Genomic DNA, 17373 nt, shown 5'->3' on the forward strand with positions numbered 1-17373 from the left:
AAAGTCAGACTACCGTTTGCAACTGCACATGGGGACAAAGATCTACTTTTTGGAGAATTGTCCTCTGGTCTGATAAAACAAAAATAGAACTGTTTGGCCAAAATGACCATCGTTATGTTAGGAGGAAATCCTGTAGAAAATTTGTGGGCAGAACTGAAAAAGCCCCTGCGAGCAAGGAGGCCTACAAAACCTGACTCAGTTACATCAGCTCTGTCAGGAGGAATGGGCCAATATTCACCCAACTTACCATGTGAAGCTTGTGGAAGGCTACCTGAAACATTTGACCCAAGTTTAATTTCACATTTCACATTCTTAAAATAAAGTGGTGATTCTAACTGACCTAAGACAGGGAATTTTTACTAGGATTAAATGTGAGGAATTGTGAAAAACTGAGTTTAAATGTATTTGGCTGAGGTGTATGTAAACTTCCGACTTCAACTGTACATATCTTCTTCCATACTACTTTAGCTACTCCCATGTGATGAAGAATCGTATGCAAAGTTCAATCTGTTCATTTTCATACCGACACTGAACAAAAATACAAACACAACATTTTCTATACGCACAAAAGTTTATTTCTCTCAAATGTTGTGCACAAATATGTTTACATCCCTGTTAGTGAGAATTTCTCTTTTTCCAAGATAATCCATCCACCTGATAGGTGTGGCATATAAAGAAGCTGAATAAACAGCATGATCATTATGCATGTGCACCTTGTGCTGGGGACAATAAATGGACAATCTCAAATCTGCCATTTTGTCACATAACACAATGCCACGGATGTCTCAAATTGAGGGAGCTTGCAATTTGCATGCTGACTGCAGGAATGTCCACCAGAGCTGTTGCCATATAATTTAATGTTAATTTCTCTGCCATAAACCGCCTCCAACGTCATTGTAGAGAGTTTGTCAGTACATCCAACCGGCCTCACACCTGCAGACCATGTGCATGGCGTCATGTCGGCGAGTGGTTTGCTGATGTCAACGTTGTGAACCAGAGTGCCCAATGGTGGTGGTGGGGTTATGGTACGGATTAGGTATAAGGTACAGAAAACACAAATTTTTTCGATAGCAATTTGAACGCACAAAAATACCGTGATGAAATCCTGAAGCCCATTGTGAGGTACATTTTTTTTAAACAGATGCATATCTGTATTCCCAGTCATATGAAATCCATAGATCCGGGCCTAATTCATTCATTTCAATTGATTGATTTCTTCATATGAACTGTAACTCAGTAAAATCTTTGAAATTGTTGCATGTTGCGTTCATATTTTCATTCAATATAGTAGGCTAGGTCTTCTTTTTCTTTTGTCAATTGTGCTATAATTGCTTGATTACTGCTCCAGTATTTAACATCCAATTACATATTATACTGTATGCAATTCATAACTTATACCATTATATAATGTAGAATTCCACCACCCATATAGACACTGTATCAGTCCATTTAGTGCAGAGGAATAGTAAAGTGCACTGAATGTTTTTCTTAATGCATAATTACAGTGTATTTGTTGTGGTGTGACCTGTGAGAATAGGGGCCTGGTAGTATGGGCACTGCTGTGTTAGTTAGGTAGTAGTGGGGCACACTTCTGCATCTTTGTACCTGCACACATGCACTTACAGAAGGAGGCTACTGAAACACACTTCTAGAGTTCTGCACTGGGTCACTGGATCAAGATCACAATGCATAAGGGTCTCTCTCAGCTGGATGTGGGCTCTTAGCGAGGTCCTGATCTCTCCATCTTCCTGTCTGTCTTAATAAACCTCTGTCTGTCTACCCCTTAATTTGCTCGAACTAAATCAAATCTAATTGTATTTGTCACATGCGCCGAATACAGGTGACCATACATACAGTGAAATGCTTACTAAACCAACAATGCAGTCAAGTAAAAATTTGAAAAATAACAAATAATTAAAGAGCATCAGAAAATAACAGAAGACAGGCTATTTACAGGGTGTTAATCAAGATAATATGTACACTACTGTTCAAAAGTTTGGGGTCACTTAGTCCTTGTTTTTGAAAGAAAAACATTTTTTTTTATTTGATTAGCTGATCAGGAGTCTTATGGCTTGGGGGTAGAAGCTGTTAAGAAGCCTTTTGGACCTAGACTTGGCGCTCCGGTACCGCTTGCCGTGGGGTAGCAGAGAGAACAGTCTATGACTCGGTTGGCTGGAGTCAGTGACAATTTTTAGGGCCTTCCTCTGACACCGCTTGGTATAGAGATCCTGGATGGCAGGATGCTTGGCCCAATTGATGTACTGGGCCGTATGCACTAAATCACATTTATTTACATTGCCTTGCGAAAGTATTCGGCCCCCTTGAACTTTGCAACCTTTTGCCACATTTCAGGCTTCAAACATAAATATATAAAACTGTATTTTTTTTTTGTGAGGAATCAACAACAAGTGGGACACAATCATGAAGTGGAACGACATTTATTGGATATTTCAAACTTTTTTAACAAATCAAAAACTGAAAAATTGGGCGTGCAAAATTATTCAGCCCCCTTAAGTTAATACTTTGTAGCGCCACCTTTTGCTGCAATTACAGCTGTAAGTCGCTTGGGATATGTCTCTATCAGCTTTGCACATCGAGAGACTGAATTTTTTTCCCATTCCTCCTTGCAAAACAGCTCGAGCTCAGTGAAGTTGGATGGAGAGCATTTGTGAACAGCAGTTTTCAGTTCTCTCCACAGATTCTAGATTAGCTTCAGGTCTGGACTTTGACTTTGCCATTCTAACACCTGGATATGTTTATTTTTGAACCATTCCATTGTAGATTTTGCTTTATGTTTTGGATCATTGTCTTGTTGGAAGACAAATCTCCGTCCCAGTCTCAGGTCTTTTGCAGACTCCATCAGGTTTTCTTCCAGAATGGTCCTGTATTTCGCTCCATCCATCTTCCCATCAATTTTAACCATCTTCCCTGTCCCTGCTGAAGAAAAGCAGGCCCAAACCATGATGCAGCCACCACCATGTTTGACAGTGGGGATGGTGTGTTCAGGGTGATGGGCTGTGTTGCTTTTACGCCAAACATAACGTTTTGCATTGTTGCCAAAAAGTTAAATTTTGGTTTCATCTGACCAGAGCACCTTCTTCCACATGTTTGGTGTGTCTCCCAGGTGGCTTGTGGCAAACTTTAAACAACACTTTTTATGGATATCTTTAAGAAATGGCTTTCTTCTTGCCACTCTTCCATAAAGGCCAGATTTGTGCAATATACGACTGATTGTTGTCCTATGGACAGAGTCTCCCACCTCAGCTGTAGATCTCTGCAGTTCATCCAGAGTGATCATGGGCCTCTTGGCTGCATCTCTGATCAGTCATCTCCTTGTATGAGCTGAAAGTTTAGAGGGACGGCCAGGTCTTGGTAGATTTGCAGTGGTCTGATACTCCTTCCATTTCAATATTTTCGCTTGCATAGTGCTCCTTGGGATGTTTAAAGCTTGGGAAATCTTTTTGTATCCAAATCCAGCTTTAAACTTCTTCACAACAGTATCTCGGACCTGCCTGGTGTTCCTTTTTCTTCATGATGCTCTCTGCGCTTTTAACGGACCTCTGAGACTATCATAGTGCAGGTGCATTTATACGGAGACTTGATTACACACAGGTGGATTGTATTTATCATCATTAGTCATTTAGGTCAACATTGGATCATTCAGAGATCTTTTGTTAAAAAAGTTTGAAACATAGAGAGGAACCAGGCTATGTGGGGTGGCCAGTCCTCTTCTGGCTGGGCCGGGTGGAGATTATAACAGAACATGGCCAAGATGTTCAAATGTTCATAAATGACCAGCATGGTCCAATAATCACAGGCAGAACAGTTTAAACTGGAGCAGCAGCACGGCCAGGTGGACTGGGGATAGCAAGGAGTCATCATGTCAGGTAGTCCTGAGGCATGGTCCTAGGGCTCAGGTCCTCTGAGAGAGAGAAAGAAAGAGAGAATTAGAGAGAGCATACTTAGATTTACAAAGGACACCGGATAGGACGGGAGAAGTACTCCAGATATAACAAACTGACCCTAGCACCCCGACACATAAACTACTGCAGCATAAATACTGGAGGCTGAGACAGGAGGGGTCAGGAGACACTTGTGGCCCCATCCGATGACACCCCTGCACAGGGCCAAACAGGAAGGATATAACCCCACCCACTTTGCCAAAGCACAGCCCCCACACCACTAGAGGGATATCTTAAACCACCAACTTACCATCCTGAGACAAGGCTGAGTATAGCCCACAAAGATCTCCGCCACGGCACAACACAAGGGGGGGGCGCTAAACCCAGACAGGAAGATCACATCAGTGACTCAACCCACTCAAGTGACGCACCCCTCCTAGGGACGGTATAAAAGAGCCCTAGTAAGCCAGTGACTCAGCCCCTGTAATAGGGTTAGAGGCAGAGAATCCCCGTGGAAAGAGGGGAACCGGCCAGGCAGAGACAGCAAGGGCGGTTCGTTGCTCCAGAGCCTTTCCGTTCACCTTCACACTCCTGGGCCAGACTACACTCAATCATATGACCCACTGAAGAGATGAGTCTTCAATAAAGACTTAAAGTTTGAGACCGAGTTTGCGTCTCTCACATGGGTAGGCAGAACATTCCATAAAAATGGAGCTCTATAGGAGAAAGCCCTGCCTCCAGCTGTTTGCTTAGAAATTCTAGATACAATTAGGAGGCCTGCGTCTTGTGACCGTAGCGTACATGTAGGTATGTACGGCAGGACCAAATCAGAGAGATAGTTAGCCCATGTAATGCTTTGTAGGTTAGCAATAAAACCTTGAAATCAGCCCTTGTCTTGACAAGAAGCCAGTGTAGGGAGGCTAGCACTGGAGTAATATGATCACATTTTTTGATTCTAGTCAGGATTCTAGCAGCCGTATTTAGCACTAACTGAAGTTTATTTAGTGTTTTATTCGGGTGGCTGGAAAGTAGAGCATTGCAGTTGTCTAACCTAGAAATTACAAAAGCATGGATTAATTTTTCTGCATCATTTTTGGACAGAAAGTTTCTGATATTTGCAATGTTACATAGATGGAAAAAAGCTGTCCTTGAAACAGTCTTGATATGTTCTTCAAAAGAGAGATCGGGGTCCAGAGTAACGCCGAGGTCCTTCACAGTTTTATTTGAGACGACTGTACAACCATTAAGATTGATTGTCAGATTCAACAGAAGATCTCTTTGTTTCTTGGGACCTAGAACAAGCATCTCTGTTTTGTCTGAGTTTAAAAGTAGAAAGTTTGCAGCCATCCACTTCCTTATGTCTGAAACACATGCCTCTAGCAAGGGCAATTTTGGGGCTTCACCATGTTTCATTGAAATATACAGCTGTGTGTCATCCGCATAGCAGTGAAAGTTAACATTATGTTTCCGAATGACATCACCAAGAGATAAAATATATAGTGAAAACAATAGTGGTCCTAAAACTGAACCTTGAGGAACACCGAAATTTATATTTGATTTGTCAGAGGACAAACCATTCACAGAGACAAACTGATATCTTTCTGACAGAACAAGACCAGAACTTGACCGTGTAGACCAATTTGGGTTTCCAATCTCTCCAAAAGAATGTGGTGATCAAAAGCAGCACTAAGGTCTAGGAGCACGAGGACAGATGCAGAGCCTCGGTCTGATGTGATTAAAAGGTCATTTACCACCTTCACAAGTGCAGTCTCAGTGCTATGATGGGATCTAAAACCAGACTGAAGCATTTCGTATAAATTGTTTGTCTTTAGGAAGGCAGTGAGTTGCTGCGCAACAGCCTTTAAAACATTTTTTGAGAGGAATGGAAGATTCGAAATAGGCCGATTCTAGGTCAAGGTTTGGCTTTTTCAAGAGAGGCTTTATTACTGCCACTTTTAGTGAGTTTGGTACACATCCGGTAGATAGAGAGCCGTTTATTATGTTCAACATAAGAGGGCCAAGCACAGGAAGCAGCTCTTTCAGTAGTTTAGTTGGCATAGGGTCCAGTATGCAGCTTGAAGTTTTGGAGGTCATGATTATTTTCATCATTGTGTCAAGATATATAGTACTAAAACACTTGAGTGTCTCTCTCGATCCTAGGTCCTGGCAGAGTTGTGCAGACTCAGGACAACTGAGCTTTGAAGGAATACGCAAATTTAAAGAGGAGTCCCTAATTTGCTTTCTAATAATCATGATATTTTCCTCAAAATAATTTCATTAATTACTGCAGAAGTGAAAGCCATCCTCTCTTGGGGAATGTTGCTTTTTAGTTAGCTTTGCGACAGTATCAAAAGGGAATTTCCGATTGTTCTTATTTTCCTCAATTAATTTGGAAAAATAGGATGATCGAGCAGCAGTAAGGGCTCTTCGATACTGCACGGTACTGTCTTTCCAAGCAAGTCGGAAGACTTCCAGTTTGGTGTGGCGCCATTTCCGTTCCAATTTTCTGGATGCTTGTTTCAGATCTCGGGTTTTTCTGTATAACAGAGAGCTAGTTTCTTATGAGAAATGTTTTTAGTTTTTAGGGGTGCAACTGCATCTAGGGTATTGTGCAAGGTTAAATGGAGTTCCTCAGTTAGGTGGTTAACTGATTTTTGTCCTCTGGCGTCCTTGGGTAGACAGAGGGAGTCTGGAAGGACATCAAGGAATCTTTGTGTTGTCTGTGATTTTATAGCACGACTTTTGATGTTCCTTGGTTGGGGTCTGAGCAGATTATTTGTTGCAATTGCAAACGTAATAAAATGGTGGTCCGATAGTCCAGAGATTATGAGGAAAAACATTCAGATCCACAACATTTATTTCATGGGACAAAACTAGGTCCAGTGTATGACTGTGACAGTGAATAGGTCCAGAGACATGTTGGACAAAACCCACTGAGTCGATGATGGCTCCGAAAGCCTTTTGGAGTGGGTCTGTGGACTACCCTCTGTAGAGCCTTGTGGTCGGAGGCCGAGCAGTTGCCATACCAGGCAGTGATGCAACCATGCTCTCGATGGTGCAGCTGTAGAACTTTTTGAGGATCTGAGAACTCATGACAAATCTTTTCAGTCTCCTGAGGGGGAATAGGCTTTGTCGTACTCTGTCGGGTCCTCTTCCCGACGGTCTAGCAGTCAGGATGCTCTCGATGGTGCAGCTGTAGAACTTTTTGAGGATCTGAGGACCCATGACAAATCTTTTCAGTCTCCTGTGGGGGAATAGACTTTATCGTACTCTGTTGGGTCCTCTTCACGACTGTCAATTGGTGACAGATTTTCGTGTAAACATTCTACATTTCGTGCAAATATTCAGCACCTCATCTGTAGCCAAATAAACTGCATGCTTTCTCAACAAGTCGTAGTGGGAGGACCATACAACATATCATCAAGTTTACTCGATATGATGGTTAAATCAATATTTGTGCATGAAAGCGTTTCCACCACCATCGAGAGCATCCTGACTGCTAGACCGTCGGGAAGAGGACCAGAGTACGACAAAGCCTATTAATTTTACCGACACAAAAAGATCCCACCTTGTCTAGCGTCTTTTTGTTTTGTTGACATTTGAAACAATTAGAGTAGGATGGAAACCTGTTGACTTTCCATCCCACTTTATTTTGCTGTATCCCTCTTTTCATTATATCGCTCTCTTGCTATCTATGAACTTAGTCTGTTGGCTTTGACATCCATTTTCATAACAGAGAGCTTGCCAGCTCATGTCAATTGGCATTGGTTTAATGTTTCCTTCACTCAAACTTCACTGCCAAGTAGGAAAAGCACATGGCACAGTTGTCTTTGATGTGATGTCTGTCTACGCTCTCTGAGGAAGTTGTTCCCATTAGGCATTCACAAATTGACCAAAATGGGGCCAATGAATGACTACTATTCAAGGTACAATAATCTGAGCGATAACGATACATTTCACCTGGACACCTCTCTCAGGACTGAAGAAGAGAAGTTTAATTTATAATCCTCTGTACCTCCGCCATCTGATTGGTGTCAAGGTTTTTATCACAGGAATGTGCTGGTGATAAAGTATTCTCGATGACCTGTTTTGTTCTGTGTTCTCTCGTTGCGGTGCAGTGTGAAGCCTGCCTAAACTCAGCCCGAGAGGTCCGGCTCCCAGCCCAGCACCCTGAACATGAGACAGCTGTGTATCTGTGTGTCTGTCCTGCTAGCCTTGGCCACCATGGCTGTGGCTAGGCCTAAAGAAGGTTAGCCGAGTCCAACTGTGAAGTAATAAAAAGACCATGAATGGATTGTAGTTTAGCCCACATTCAATTGCTTCTTGCATTTTATATTTTATTCCAAGAATACATCAAAATGAGAACTGGCGTTGAAAGGAAGTTAATGAAATTAATACAAAACTACTGTTTAATTGTCTGCTTATGCCGTAGCTAATGTGATATTCATGATTTCCCACTCTGGCTTCACACATTCTCACTTCGCTTAAACCAGGACTGGAGCAGAAGTGCAAGTCTGGCCCAGTGGACCTCATGTTCATTATTGACAGCTCTCGAAGTGTGCGGCCCCACGAGTTTGAGACCATGCGCAAGTTCATGATCGACATCATCCACACGCTGGACATGGAGGCGAATGCCACCCGAGTGGGCGTAGTGCAGTACTCCAGCCAGGTCCACAACCTCTTATCAACTTCACAATTTATCCTTTTGTTTATACACATTAGTGAAGAACTACGCTTGGAAAGGGAAGATCATTCTTGATGAATTCTTAGCTTGGCTTCCCTTTCCAGTTGTAGTTCTTGTAAAGGCTAAATGCCACTGGTGAAGACTCAGTTGTACCTAAATAGAGATAGCTAGACATGCAAACCCTGCATATGAAGAGGTGACTGATGCTTTGCATATTTCTATTACTCTAGGTCCAGAACGAATTCTCTCTCAAGACCCATGGCAAGCTGCAGGGCATGGTGAAAGGCATCAATGAGATCGTCCCCCTGGCGCAGGGCACCATGACGGGCCTGGCCATCAAGTACGTCATGAACCATGCCTTCACGGCAGCCGAGGGCGACCGACCCAAGGTGCCCAATGTGGCCGTCATCATAACGGACGGGCGGCCGCAGGACCGGGTGGCGGAGGTAGCAGCCGAGGCTCGAGACAAGGGAATCGAGATCTATGCGGTGGGCGTTGCTCGGGCGGATATGACCTCGCTGCGTGCTATGGCGTCGCCGCCCATCGAGGACCATGTCTTCCTGGTGGAGTCTTTTGACCTGATCTACCAGTTTGGCCTGCAGTTCCAGGACAAGCTCTGCGGTGGGTTGGGTCGATAAGCGATATTATCGAATTATTGTCAAAAGTTTGGACACACCTACTCATTCAAGGGTATTTCTTTATTTTTTACTATTTTCTACATTGTAGAAAAATTGTGAAAAAATCAAAACTGTGAAATAAATCAAAATATATTTTAGATTTTAGATTCTTCAAAGCAGCCACCCTTTACCTTGATGACAGCTTTGCACACTCTTTGCATTCTCTCAACCAGCTTCATGAGGAATGCTTTTCCAACAGTCTTGAAGGCTCTCCCACATGCTGGGCATTTGTTGGCTGCTTTTCCTTCACTCAACAGTCAAACTCATCCCAAAACATCTAAATTGGGTTGAGCTCAGGTGATTGTGGAGGCCAGGTCATCTGATGCAGCACTCCATCACTCTCCGTCTTGGTCAAATAGCCCTTACACAGCCTGGAGGGGTGTTGGATCATTGTCCTGTTGAAAAACAAATGATAGTGGGACTAAGTCCAAACCAGATGGAATGGCTTATCGCTGCAGAATGCTGTGGTAGCCATGCTGGTTAAGTGTGCATTGAATTCTAAATATTTCACTGACAGTGTCACCAGCAAAGCACCCCCACACCATCACACCTTCTCCTCCATGCTTCACGGTGGGAACCACATATGCGGAGATCATCCGTTCACCTACTCTGCATCTCACGAAGACACGGTGGTTGGAACCAAAAATCTCAAATTTGGACTCATCAGATCAAAGGACAAATTTTCCATTGCTCGTGTTTCTTGGCCCAAACAAGTCTCTTCTTCTTCTTGGTGTCCTTTAGTAGTGGTTTTATTGCAACAATTCGACCAGGAAGGCCTGATTCACGCTGTCTCCTCTGAACAGTTGATGTTGAGATGTGTCTGTTACTTGAACTCTGAAGAACTCATTTGGGCTGCAATATGAGGTGAGCTGTTCTTGCAATAATATAGACGTAGCCCTATTTGGTAAAAGACTGTATACCACCCCTACCTTGTCACAACACATCTGATTGGCTCAAAAGCATTAAGATGGAAAGAAATTCCACAAGGCACACCTGTTAATTTAAATGCATTCCAGGTGACTACCTCCTGAAGCTGGTTGAGAAAATGCCAAGAGTGTGCAATGCTGTCGCAAAGTTTGGCTACTTTGAAGAATCTGAAATATAAAATCTATTTTGTTAAAAAAAATATATATTACTGCATGATTCCATGTGTTGTTTTGATGTCTTCACTATTATTCTATAATGTAGAAAATAGTAAAAAATTCAATAAACCTTGAATGAGTAGGTGTGACCAAACGTTTGACTGGTACTGTGTATGTTCAGCGATATGCACAATATAAGCAATTATCAACATTACTCAGTTTCCATGATAAATCAAAGTTATTGTTCCAACCGTAGTATCCCAATTTACAAATCCCACTTTACTGTTGCTGAAGTGTGTCAAGATCGCCAGTGTCCACAAAGGTTTGTATTCGTACTTGAGACTTTCAAAGCTTATTAGCACAATATCAAGCATCTAATTCTCACAAGAGCATCACTAGCTTTTGGGAACTTTCCTTATATTTCCTAATCCCAATATGATGAGAGTTGTATTGTTGCTTGTCTGCTGGGGTTCCAGGGATGGATCTGTGCCTGGAGTCTGACCATGGCTGTGAGCACCTCTGTGAGAGCTCCCCTCGTTCTTTCCACTGCCTGTGTCTGCCAGGGTACACTCTCAACGAGGATGGCAAGACCTGTAAAGGTATAGGCTGTCAATGGGGCTAGAAATGAGCCAACTTAATCATTTTGTATTATTATTAATGAACTATACACTGAATATACCTTATATTGAGTTGCACTCCTCCCACACACACTTTTGCCCTCAGAACAGCCTACATTTTTGGGGGCATAGACTCTACAAGGTGTTAAAAGTAGGCCAGAATCCCTGTGGAACATGTTGACTCCAATGCTTCTCACAGTTGAGTCAAGTTGGCTGGATGTCCTTTGGGTGGTGGACCATTCTTCATACACACGGGAAACTGTTGAGCATCCCAGCAGTATTGCAGTTCTTGACACAAACCAGTGCGCCTGGCACCTACCATACCCTGTTCAATGGCACTTAAATATGTTGTCTTGCCCATTCACCCTTTGAATGGCACACATACTCAATCCATGTCTCAATTGTCTCAAGACTTAAAAATCCTTCTTTAACCTGTCTCCCCCCCTTCAGCTTCAATGTTTGAAGTGGATTTAACAAGTGACATCAATAAGGTATAATAGACTGACCAGGTGAAAGCTATGTCATGGAAAGAGCCAGTGTTCTTAATATTTTGTATACTCAGTATATGTCAGTCAAGTGCATCAAATCAAATCAAATTTGATTTGTCACATACACATGGTTAGCAGATGTTAGTGCGAGTGTAGTGAAATGCTTGTGCTTCTAGTTCCGACAATGCAGTAATAACCAACAAGTAATCTAGCTAACAATTCCAAATTACCAACAACGATGAGACGGCCAACAGGAAGGAGGTGAGGGCCCTCGGAGTGTGGTGTCAGGACAATAACCTCACACTCAACGTCAACAAAACTAAGGAGATGATTGTGGACTTCAGGAAACAGCAGAGGGAACACCCCCCTATCCACATCGATGGAACTGTAGTGGAGAGGGTAGTAAGTTTTAAGTTCCTCGGCGTACACATCACAGACAAACTGAATTGGTCCACCCACACAGACAGCATCGTGAAGAAGGCGCAGCAGCACCTCTTCAACCTCAGGAGGCTGAAGAAATTCGGCTTATCACCAAAAGCACTCACAAACTTCTACAGATGCACAATCGAGAGCATCCAGTCGGGCTGTATCACCGCCTGGTACGGCAACTGCTCCGCCCACAACCGTAAGGCTCTCCAGAGGGTAGTGAGGTCTGCACAACGCATCACCGGGGGCAAACTACCTGCCCTCCAGGACACCTACACCACCCGATGTCACAGGAAGGCCATAAAGATCATCAAGGACAGCAACCACCCGAGCCACTGCCTGTTCACCCCGCTATCATCCAGAAGGTGAGGTCAGTACAGGTGCATCAAAGCTGGGACCGAGAGACTGAAAAACAGCTTCTATCTCAAGGCTATCAGACTGTTAAACAGCCACCACTAACATTGAGTGGCTGCTGCCAACACACTGACTCAACTCCAGCCACTTTTAATAATGGGAATTGATGGGAAATGATGTAAAATATATCACTAGCCACTTTAAACAATGCTACCTAATATAATGTTCCCTACATTATTCATCTCATATGTATTCGTATATACTGTATTCTATATCATCTACTGCATCCTTATGTAATACATGTATCACTAGCCACTTTAACTATGCCACTTTGTTTACATACTCATCTCATATGTATATACTGCACTCAATACCATCTACTGTATCTTGCCTATGCCGCTCTGTACCATCACTCATTCATATATCTTTATGTACATATTCTTTATCCCCTTACACTTGTGTCTATAAGGTAGTAGTTTTGGAATTGAAGTGCATGTAACTGGGTAAGCTGTAACTGGGTCTGGTTCTTGTATATATCAATGGGAAATGAGTCAGAAATTGTGAGCATGTAGGATAGGTCAAGTTAAGTTTCAGCAGTTACTGACATAACAGCAACTGTGATTTTTGTCTCTTTGTATGATACAGCCATAGACCCGTGTGCTGGGGGGAAGCATGACTGTGAGCAGATCTGTATCCCCTCCCCTGGAACCTTCACCTTCACCATCAGCTTTCACTAGGTACTAGGATGCAATTTATGTGTTTATAACTGAGTGAAATGGTTCTCATGGGCAATTTTAAACTGGGACTGGTTCTCTCCAAACTCCGAGGCCACAAGAGGACTGTGCAAAACATTGCATTTTACTTCATTGATAAATGCAGTCACAAGACCCAATCCAAAATACATCTCCAAGTCAACACTTATTGATGTTATTATAAATAACAATCCACATAAGTACTTGGCCGTTGGTATTTTCCCTAATGATTTAAGAGATTATTGTGCAGTTGCTTGCATTAGAGACCCTAAAATCCCTAAACTGCTCCCTCGGTACATGGTCAAACAACATTTTAAGCAGTTCTGTAAGCAGGCCTTCCTGCATGAACTTTACGCATGCAACTGGGATAGGATTGCTGTTTTTGCCAGACAGAGGAGGCATTCTCCTATTTTCATTCCATCTTTTCTAGTATCTGTGATAAACATGCCCCTCTCAAAAAGTACTGGGTAAGAGGTAGAGACAATCCCTTGTTTACAGAGGAATTATCTGATTTGATCCAAAAACAAAATACACAAATGGGCTAAAGCCAAAAAGGGTAACTCCCAGGCTGAATGGCAGTTATTCAGGGTACTGAGAAACAAGTACACCTTGTTAATACGGAAATGGAAATCTAACTTCTATTACGAATCTACCAAGGCAAACCTCAATAACCCGACAAAATTATGGAAAACCATTAAGTGACAGACAAGAATCAACCGCTTGATATTTTTTATGAGAATTTTGCTTAGGCTGGGCATTTATTTGATAATTAACTCCATCCTAACATCTCGAATGAGGCTGTGAATGAAACTGCCGCCTGCCGGCCTACGGTTCATCCATTTCATTATACCGATATTGAGTTTTCAGAAGTTGTAAAGGCACTCAAATCTATTGATATTAAGTAGCTGGAATTTAACCCTTATTTAAAAAAATATATTTGATGCCCCTCTCACTCATATATTAACATCTTTCATTGATGAATAATACGATTCCAAAAGTCTGGAACGCACTTTTACATAAGGTTGGAGATCTGTCCCAGTTGGATAACTATCGTCCCATATCAAAACTGTCTGCACTGGAATAGGTTTTGGACAACCTGGTGAACTGACAGTTGAAAGACTTTCTTTATAAGTTCTCAATTCCAGTCGGTTTTAGAGCCAAGCATAGTACCATTTCTGCGGTAACTAAAGTTATAGGTGATATTCAAGATGCTCCAGACAAGAAACATCACTGTTTCACTTTTTATTTAATTATCAACACTGTTGACCTTGCCCTGCTGTTGTGTAGACAAAAACATTTTGGTTTAAGTGTTGAAGAATTGGATTGGTTCTAACACTACTTTTGTGGCAGAACAGTGCACAGCAGGGAATGAAATCGCCGTTTCGAAGGCTTATGAAAGGAGTTCCCCAGGGCTCAATTTTAAGTCTGATCCTTTTTACACTGTATATAACTTATATATGGAAGACTGTTGACTTAGCAAATCTCCATCTGTATGCTTATGACACTATTTATTCTAGCACATGTAATATTGAGAAGGCTTTTCAGGATAGTTGGCTTTTGATGCTGTTCAAAAGCAACTTTCCCGAATTGAAACTGGTGCTTAACGCAAACTAAATATAATGATTTTCTCTTCTCTGAAAGTAGATAGGAATCACTTGAAGAGTTTAACTCTAAAAGGCCACCAAATTAATATGGTCACCTCCTATAAATTTCTTGGGATTTGGTTAGATGAAAGCTGAATGTTAAACAGCACATTGATATGCTGAAGAAACTGAAATTGAAATGTGTTTTTTATTTTAGGAACAAATCTTGTTTTTCAATGTCAGTCAGAAAGGATCTTATTCAAAGCACTTTTACATCAGTGGTGGATTATGGTGATGTTGTCTATCTGCAGGTCTCAGCAAGTACCTTAAACCAGTTAAATGTAATTAAGAATGGGTTGCACCAACATCGATTAGAGTTAATCTAGGTTTTGTAAATCTAGGTTTATAATTAATCAGAGCTGTGTTGCACCACTTAATTTTAAATCTGGGTCAGTAAATCTATAAATAACAGTTTTAAACTATGATTAGTGACATGTTACACCAATATGAGGTATTTTGTGAGTTGAAACGAAGTAGCTAGCCTACTTGACAAATGAGGCCACAAAGCTGCTGTTTCTTGATAAAACAATAACAATGTAATGTTAGAACTACTGCAACTCCATCGTGAAAGGTTCTCAAGGGTTGGCTGATTTGAAATCAAATCCATTATTTGCCAGTACTAGACAGAAAATGAGTTTGTTAGCTAACTTTAGCTCGCTAGTTTATAAATTAAAAGTGGAAGCCAAAAAGGATGCGGCAGTGGAGAGGGGGGGCTATTTCAAACTGGAGCCGGAGTGGGGCCTACGTCCAAGGGAATTAATCCTATCACCCAGAAGACATGAGAGATGATTCCCAAGCAAGTTTGCCCCTCTCCATAACCCCTATGATGACGACAGAGAACTTGACCCAACAATATTTAGCAAGCATAAATAACTAGTAAATATCAATGCCTATAATGCACATTAAAACTAATGTTAATGCTACTTCACTACAATGTTACCGTTATCAGGCCCGTTATAGCATGTTGCATAACATTATTCATACCAAGGCTGGGCATATGATAAACTCCAATTCAATTGCTGCACAATATGGTCATGTAAATAGCCTACTAATAATGAGTTAATTATCATAAAACACTACAGGATTCAACCTGTTTCTAATTATTCTCTGAGGAACTCGTTTTGGTCTCTCCACAGTAGATATGCTGCAATTTTATCAGTTAAAACCCTCAAGTGGCAGTTTAGAATGAATCGTCAATCTAAGTTTATGTATATTTTTTAATTAATTGAGCAACAGGCTTAAAATGAATCTAGGTGTAAACTTAGATTAGAGGAAGGATTCATTTAAAACTAGGTTTAAAATTTGGTGCAACAAGAAAGATAAACCTTGATTTAACCCAGTTTAAAAGTTAATTCATGTTGGTTCAATGCACCCTAAATGTAATTGAAAATGTAATTCACTGGAATGACTCAATAGGCGTGGCTGGTAGGTGACTGGTAGGAAGGCAATGAGGAGGAACAATGACAGGGACACAGCTTAACCTAGGCTAGCATATTTATTAAAAATAAAAAGGTTCACAAATCTGGTTCTCAAACATTAACAAAAATCAAAACTCTCCCACTCCACTTAACTGAACCTGGTAATAGCCTTAACTTTAAAGAAAACTTGGCCGGGCTGCTACCCAGCTTCACTTGTAGACCGGTCACTTCTTCCTGTGGAGAACACAATGTCCAGGGCTTCAAACAAATGTCCGTAGAGCTCAGCCTCTGGTGTCCAGCCCCTGTGCTAAACTAAAGCAGCCACTTAAATTTCCCCAGGTGCATTGCAGCCTAACGAGGCCGAGTGACTTCAGGTGTGGTCGTAGCCCTCTAGCCTAGCTTGCTGCCGCCAACATTGCGGGTTGTGGGACGTGGCTGACACTCAAAACAGTGGCTTTCCCCGGCCACATAACTGGGACGCCACACTAAGTAATCCCCAAAGGAAATTGTTTATCATGAAAGGGCCATAAAGGATAACTAGCAGTGGTGTAAAGTACTTAAATAGCACTTTAAAGTATTTTTTCTTATGTAGTTTGGGGTCTCTCTTCTTTACTTTACTATTTATATTTGTGGCAACTTTTACTTTTACTTCACTACATTTCTAAAGAAAATAATGTACTTTTTACTCCATACATTTTCCCTGACACCCAAAAGTACTCATAATTTGACAGGAAAATGGTCCAATTCATACACTGGTCATCCCTACTGCCTCTGATCTGGCAGACTCACTAAACACAAATGCTTGGTTTGTAAATGATGTCTGAGTTATGGAGTGTGCCCCTGGCAATCCGTATATAAAAAATAAGAAAACGGTGTCGTCAAGTTTGCTTAATATAAGGAATTTGAAATTATTTATACTTATACTTTTACTTTTCATACTTAAAACCAAATACTTTTAGACATTTACCCAAGTAGTATTTTACTGGGTGACTTTCACCTGAGTCATTTCCTATTAAGTTATCTTTACTTTACCTCAAGTATGACACTTGAGTATTTTTTCCACCACTGATAACTAGTACTGCTGCATACTCCAAGAAAGGTCAAATAAAAATGTTAATAAATTGCTGAGGTATAGTCACGTTTGAGGACACAAGCTCAAGTACACAGTAAAAATATGATTTTTTTAAAAATATGAAATATTTTATGATGTACTTCCTATTCAACAAAACAGTATGAATAAGCCTTGAAATGACTTATAATCTTTCTAAATGTACAGTTGAAGTCGAAGATAACATACACTTAGTCATTTTGGCAAGTCAATTAGAACATC

The 17373-nt window shown here is 41.4% G+C and overlaps 1 protein-coding gene across 1 annotated transcript in view; it reads left to right on the forward strand.

Moving 5' to 3' along the window:
* The window catches only part of LOC124003601 (matrilin-4-like), a 58588-nt gene that overhangs the window by 3396 nt on the left and 37819 nt on the right, over positions 1 to 17373 (forward strand). The window contains exons 2-6 of the mRNA XM_046311993.1: positions 8021 to 8151; positions 8396 to 8571; positions 8817 to 9207; positions 10822 to 10944; positions 12782 to 12790. Coding sequence (XP_046167949.1) covers positions 8079 to 8151; positions 8396 to 8571; positions 8817 to 9207; positions 10822 to 10944; positions 12782 to 12790 — 772 coding nt within the window. The 5' untranslated portion in view covers positions 8021 to 8078. The remainder of the gene's footprint in view (positions 1 to 8020; positions 8152 to 8395; positions 8572 to 8816; positions 9208 to 10821; positions 10945 to 12781; positions 12791 to 17373) is intronic.

The sequence above is a fragment of the Oncorhynchus gorbuscha genome, linkage group LG18 (genome assembly GCF_021184085.1).
Source record: "Oncorhynchus gorbuscha isolate QuinsamMale2020 ecotype Even-year linkage group LG18, OgorEven_v1.0, whole genome shotgun sequence".
Lineage (NCBI taxonomy): Eukaryota > Metazoa > Chordata > Actinopteri > Salmoniformes > Salmonidae > Oncorhynchus > Oncorhynchus gorbuscha.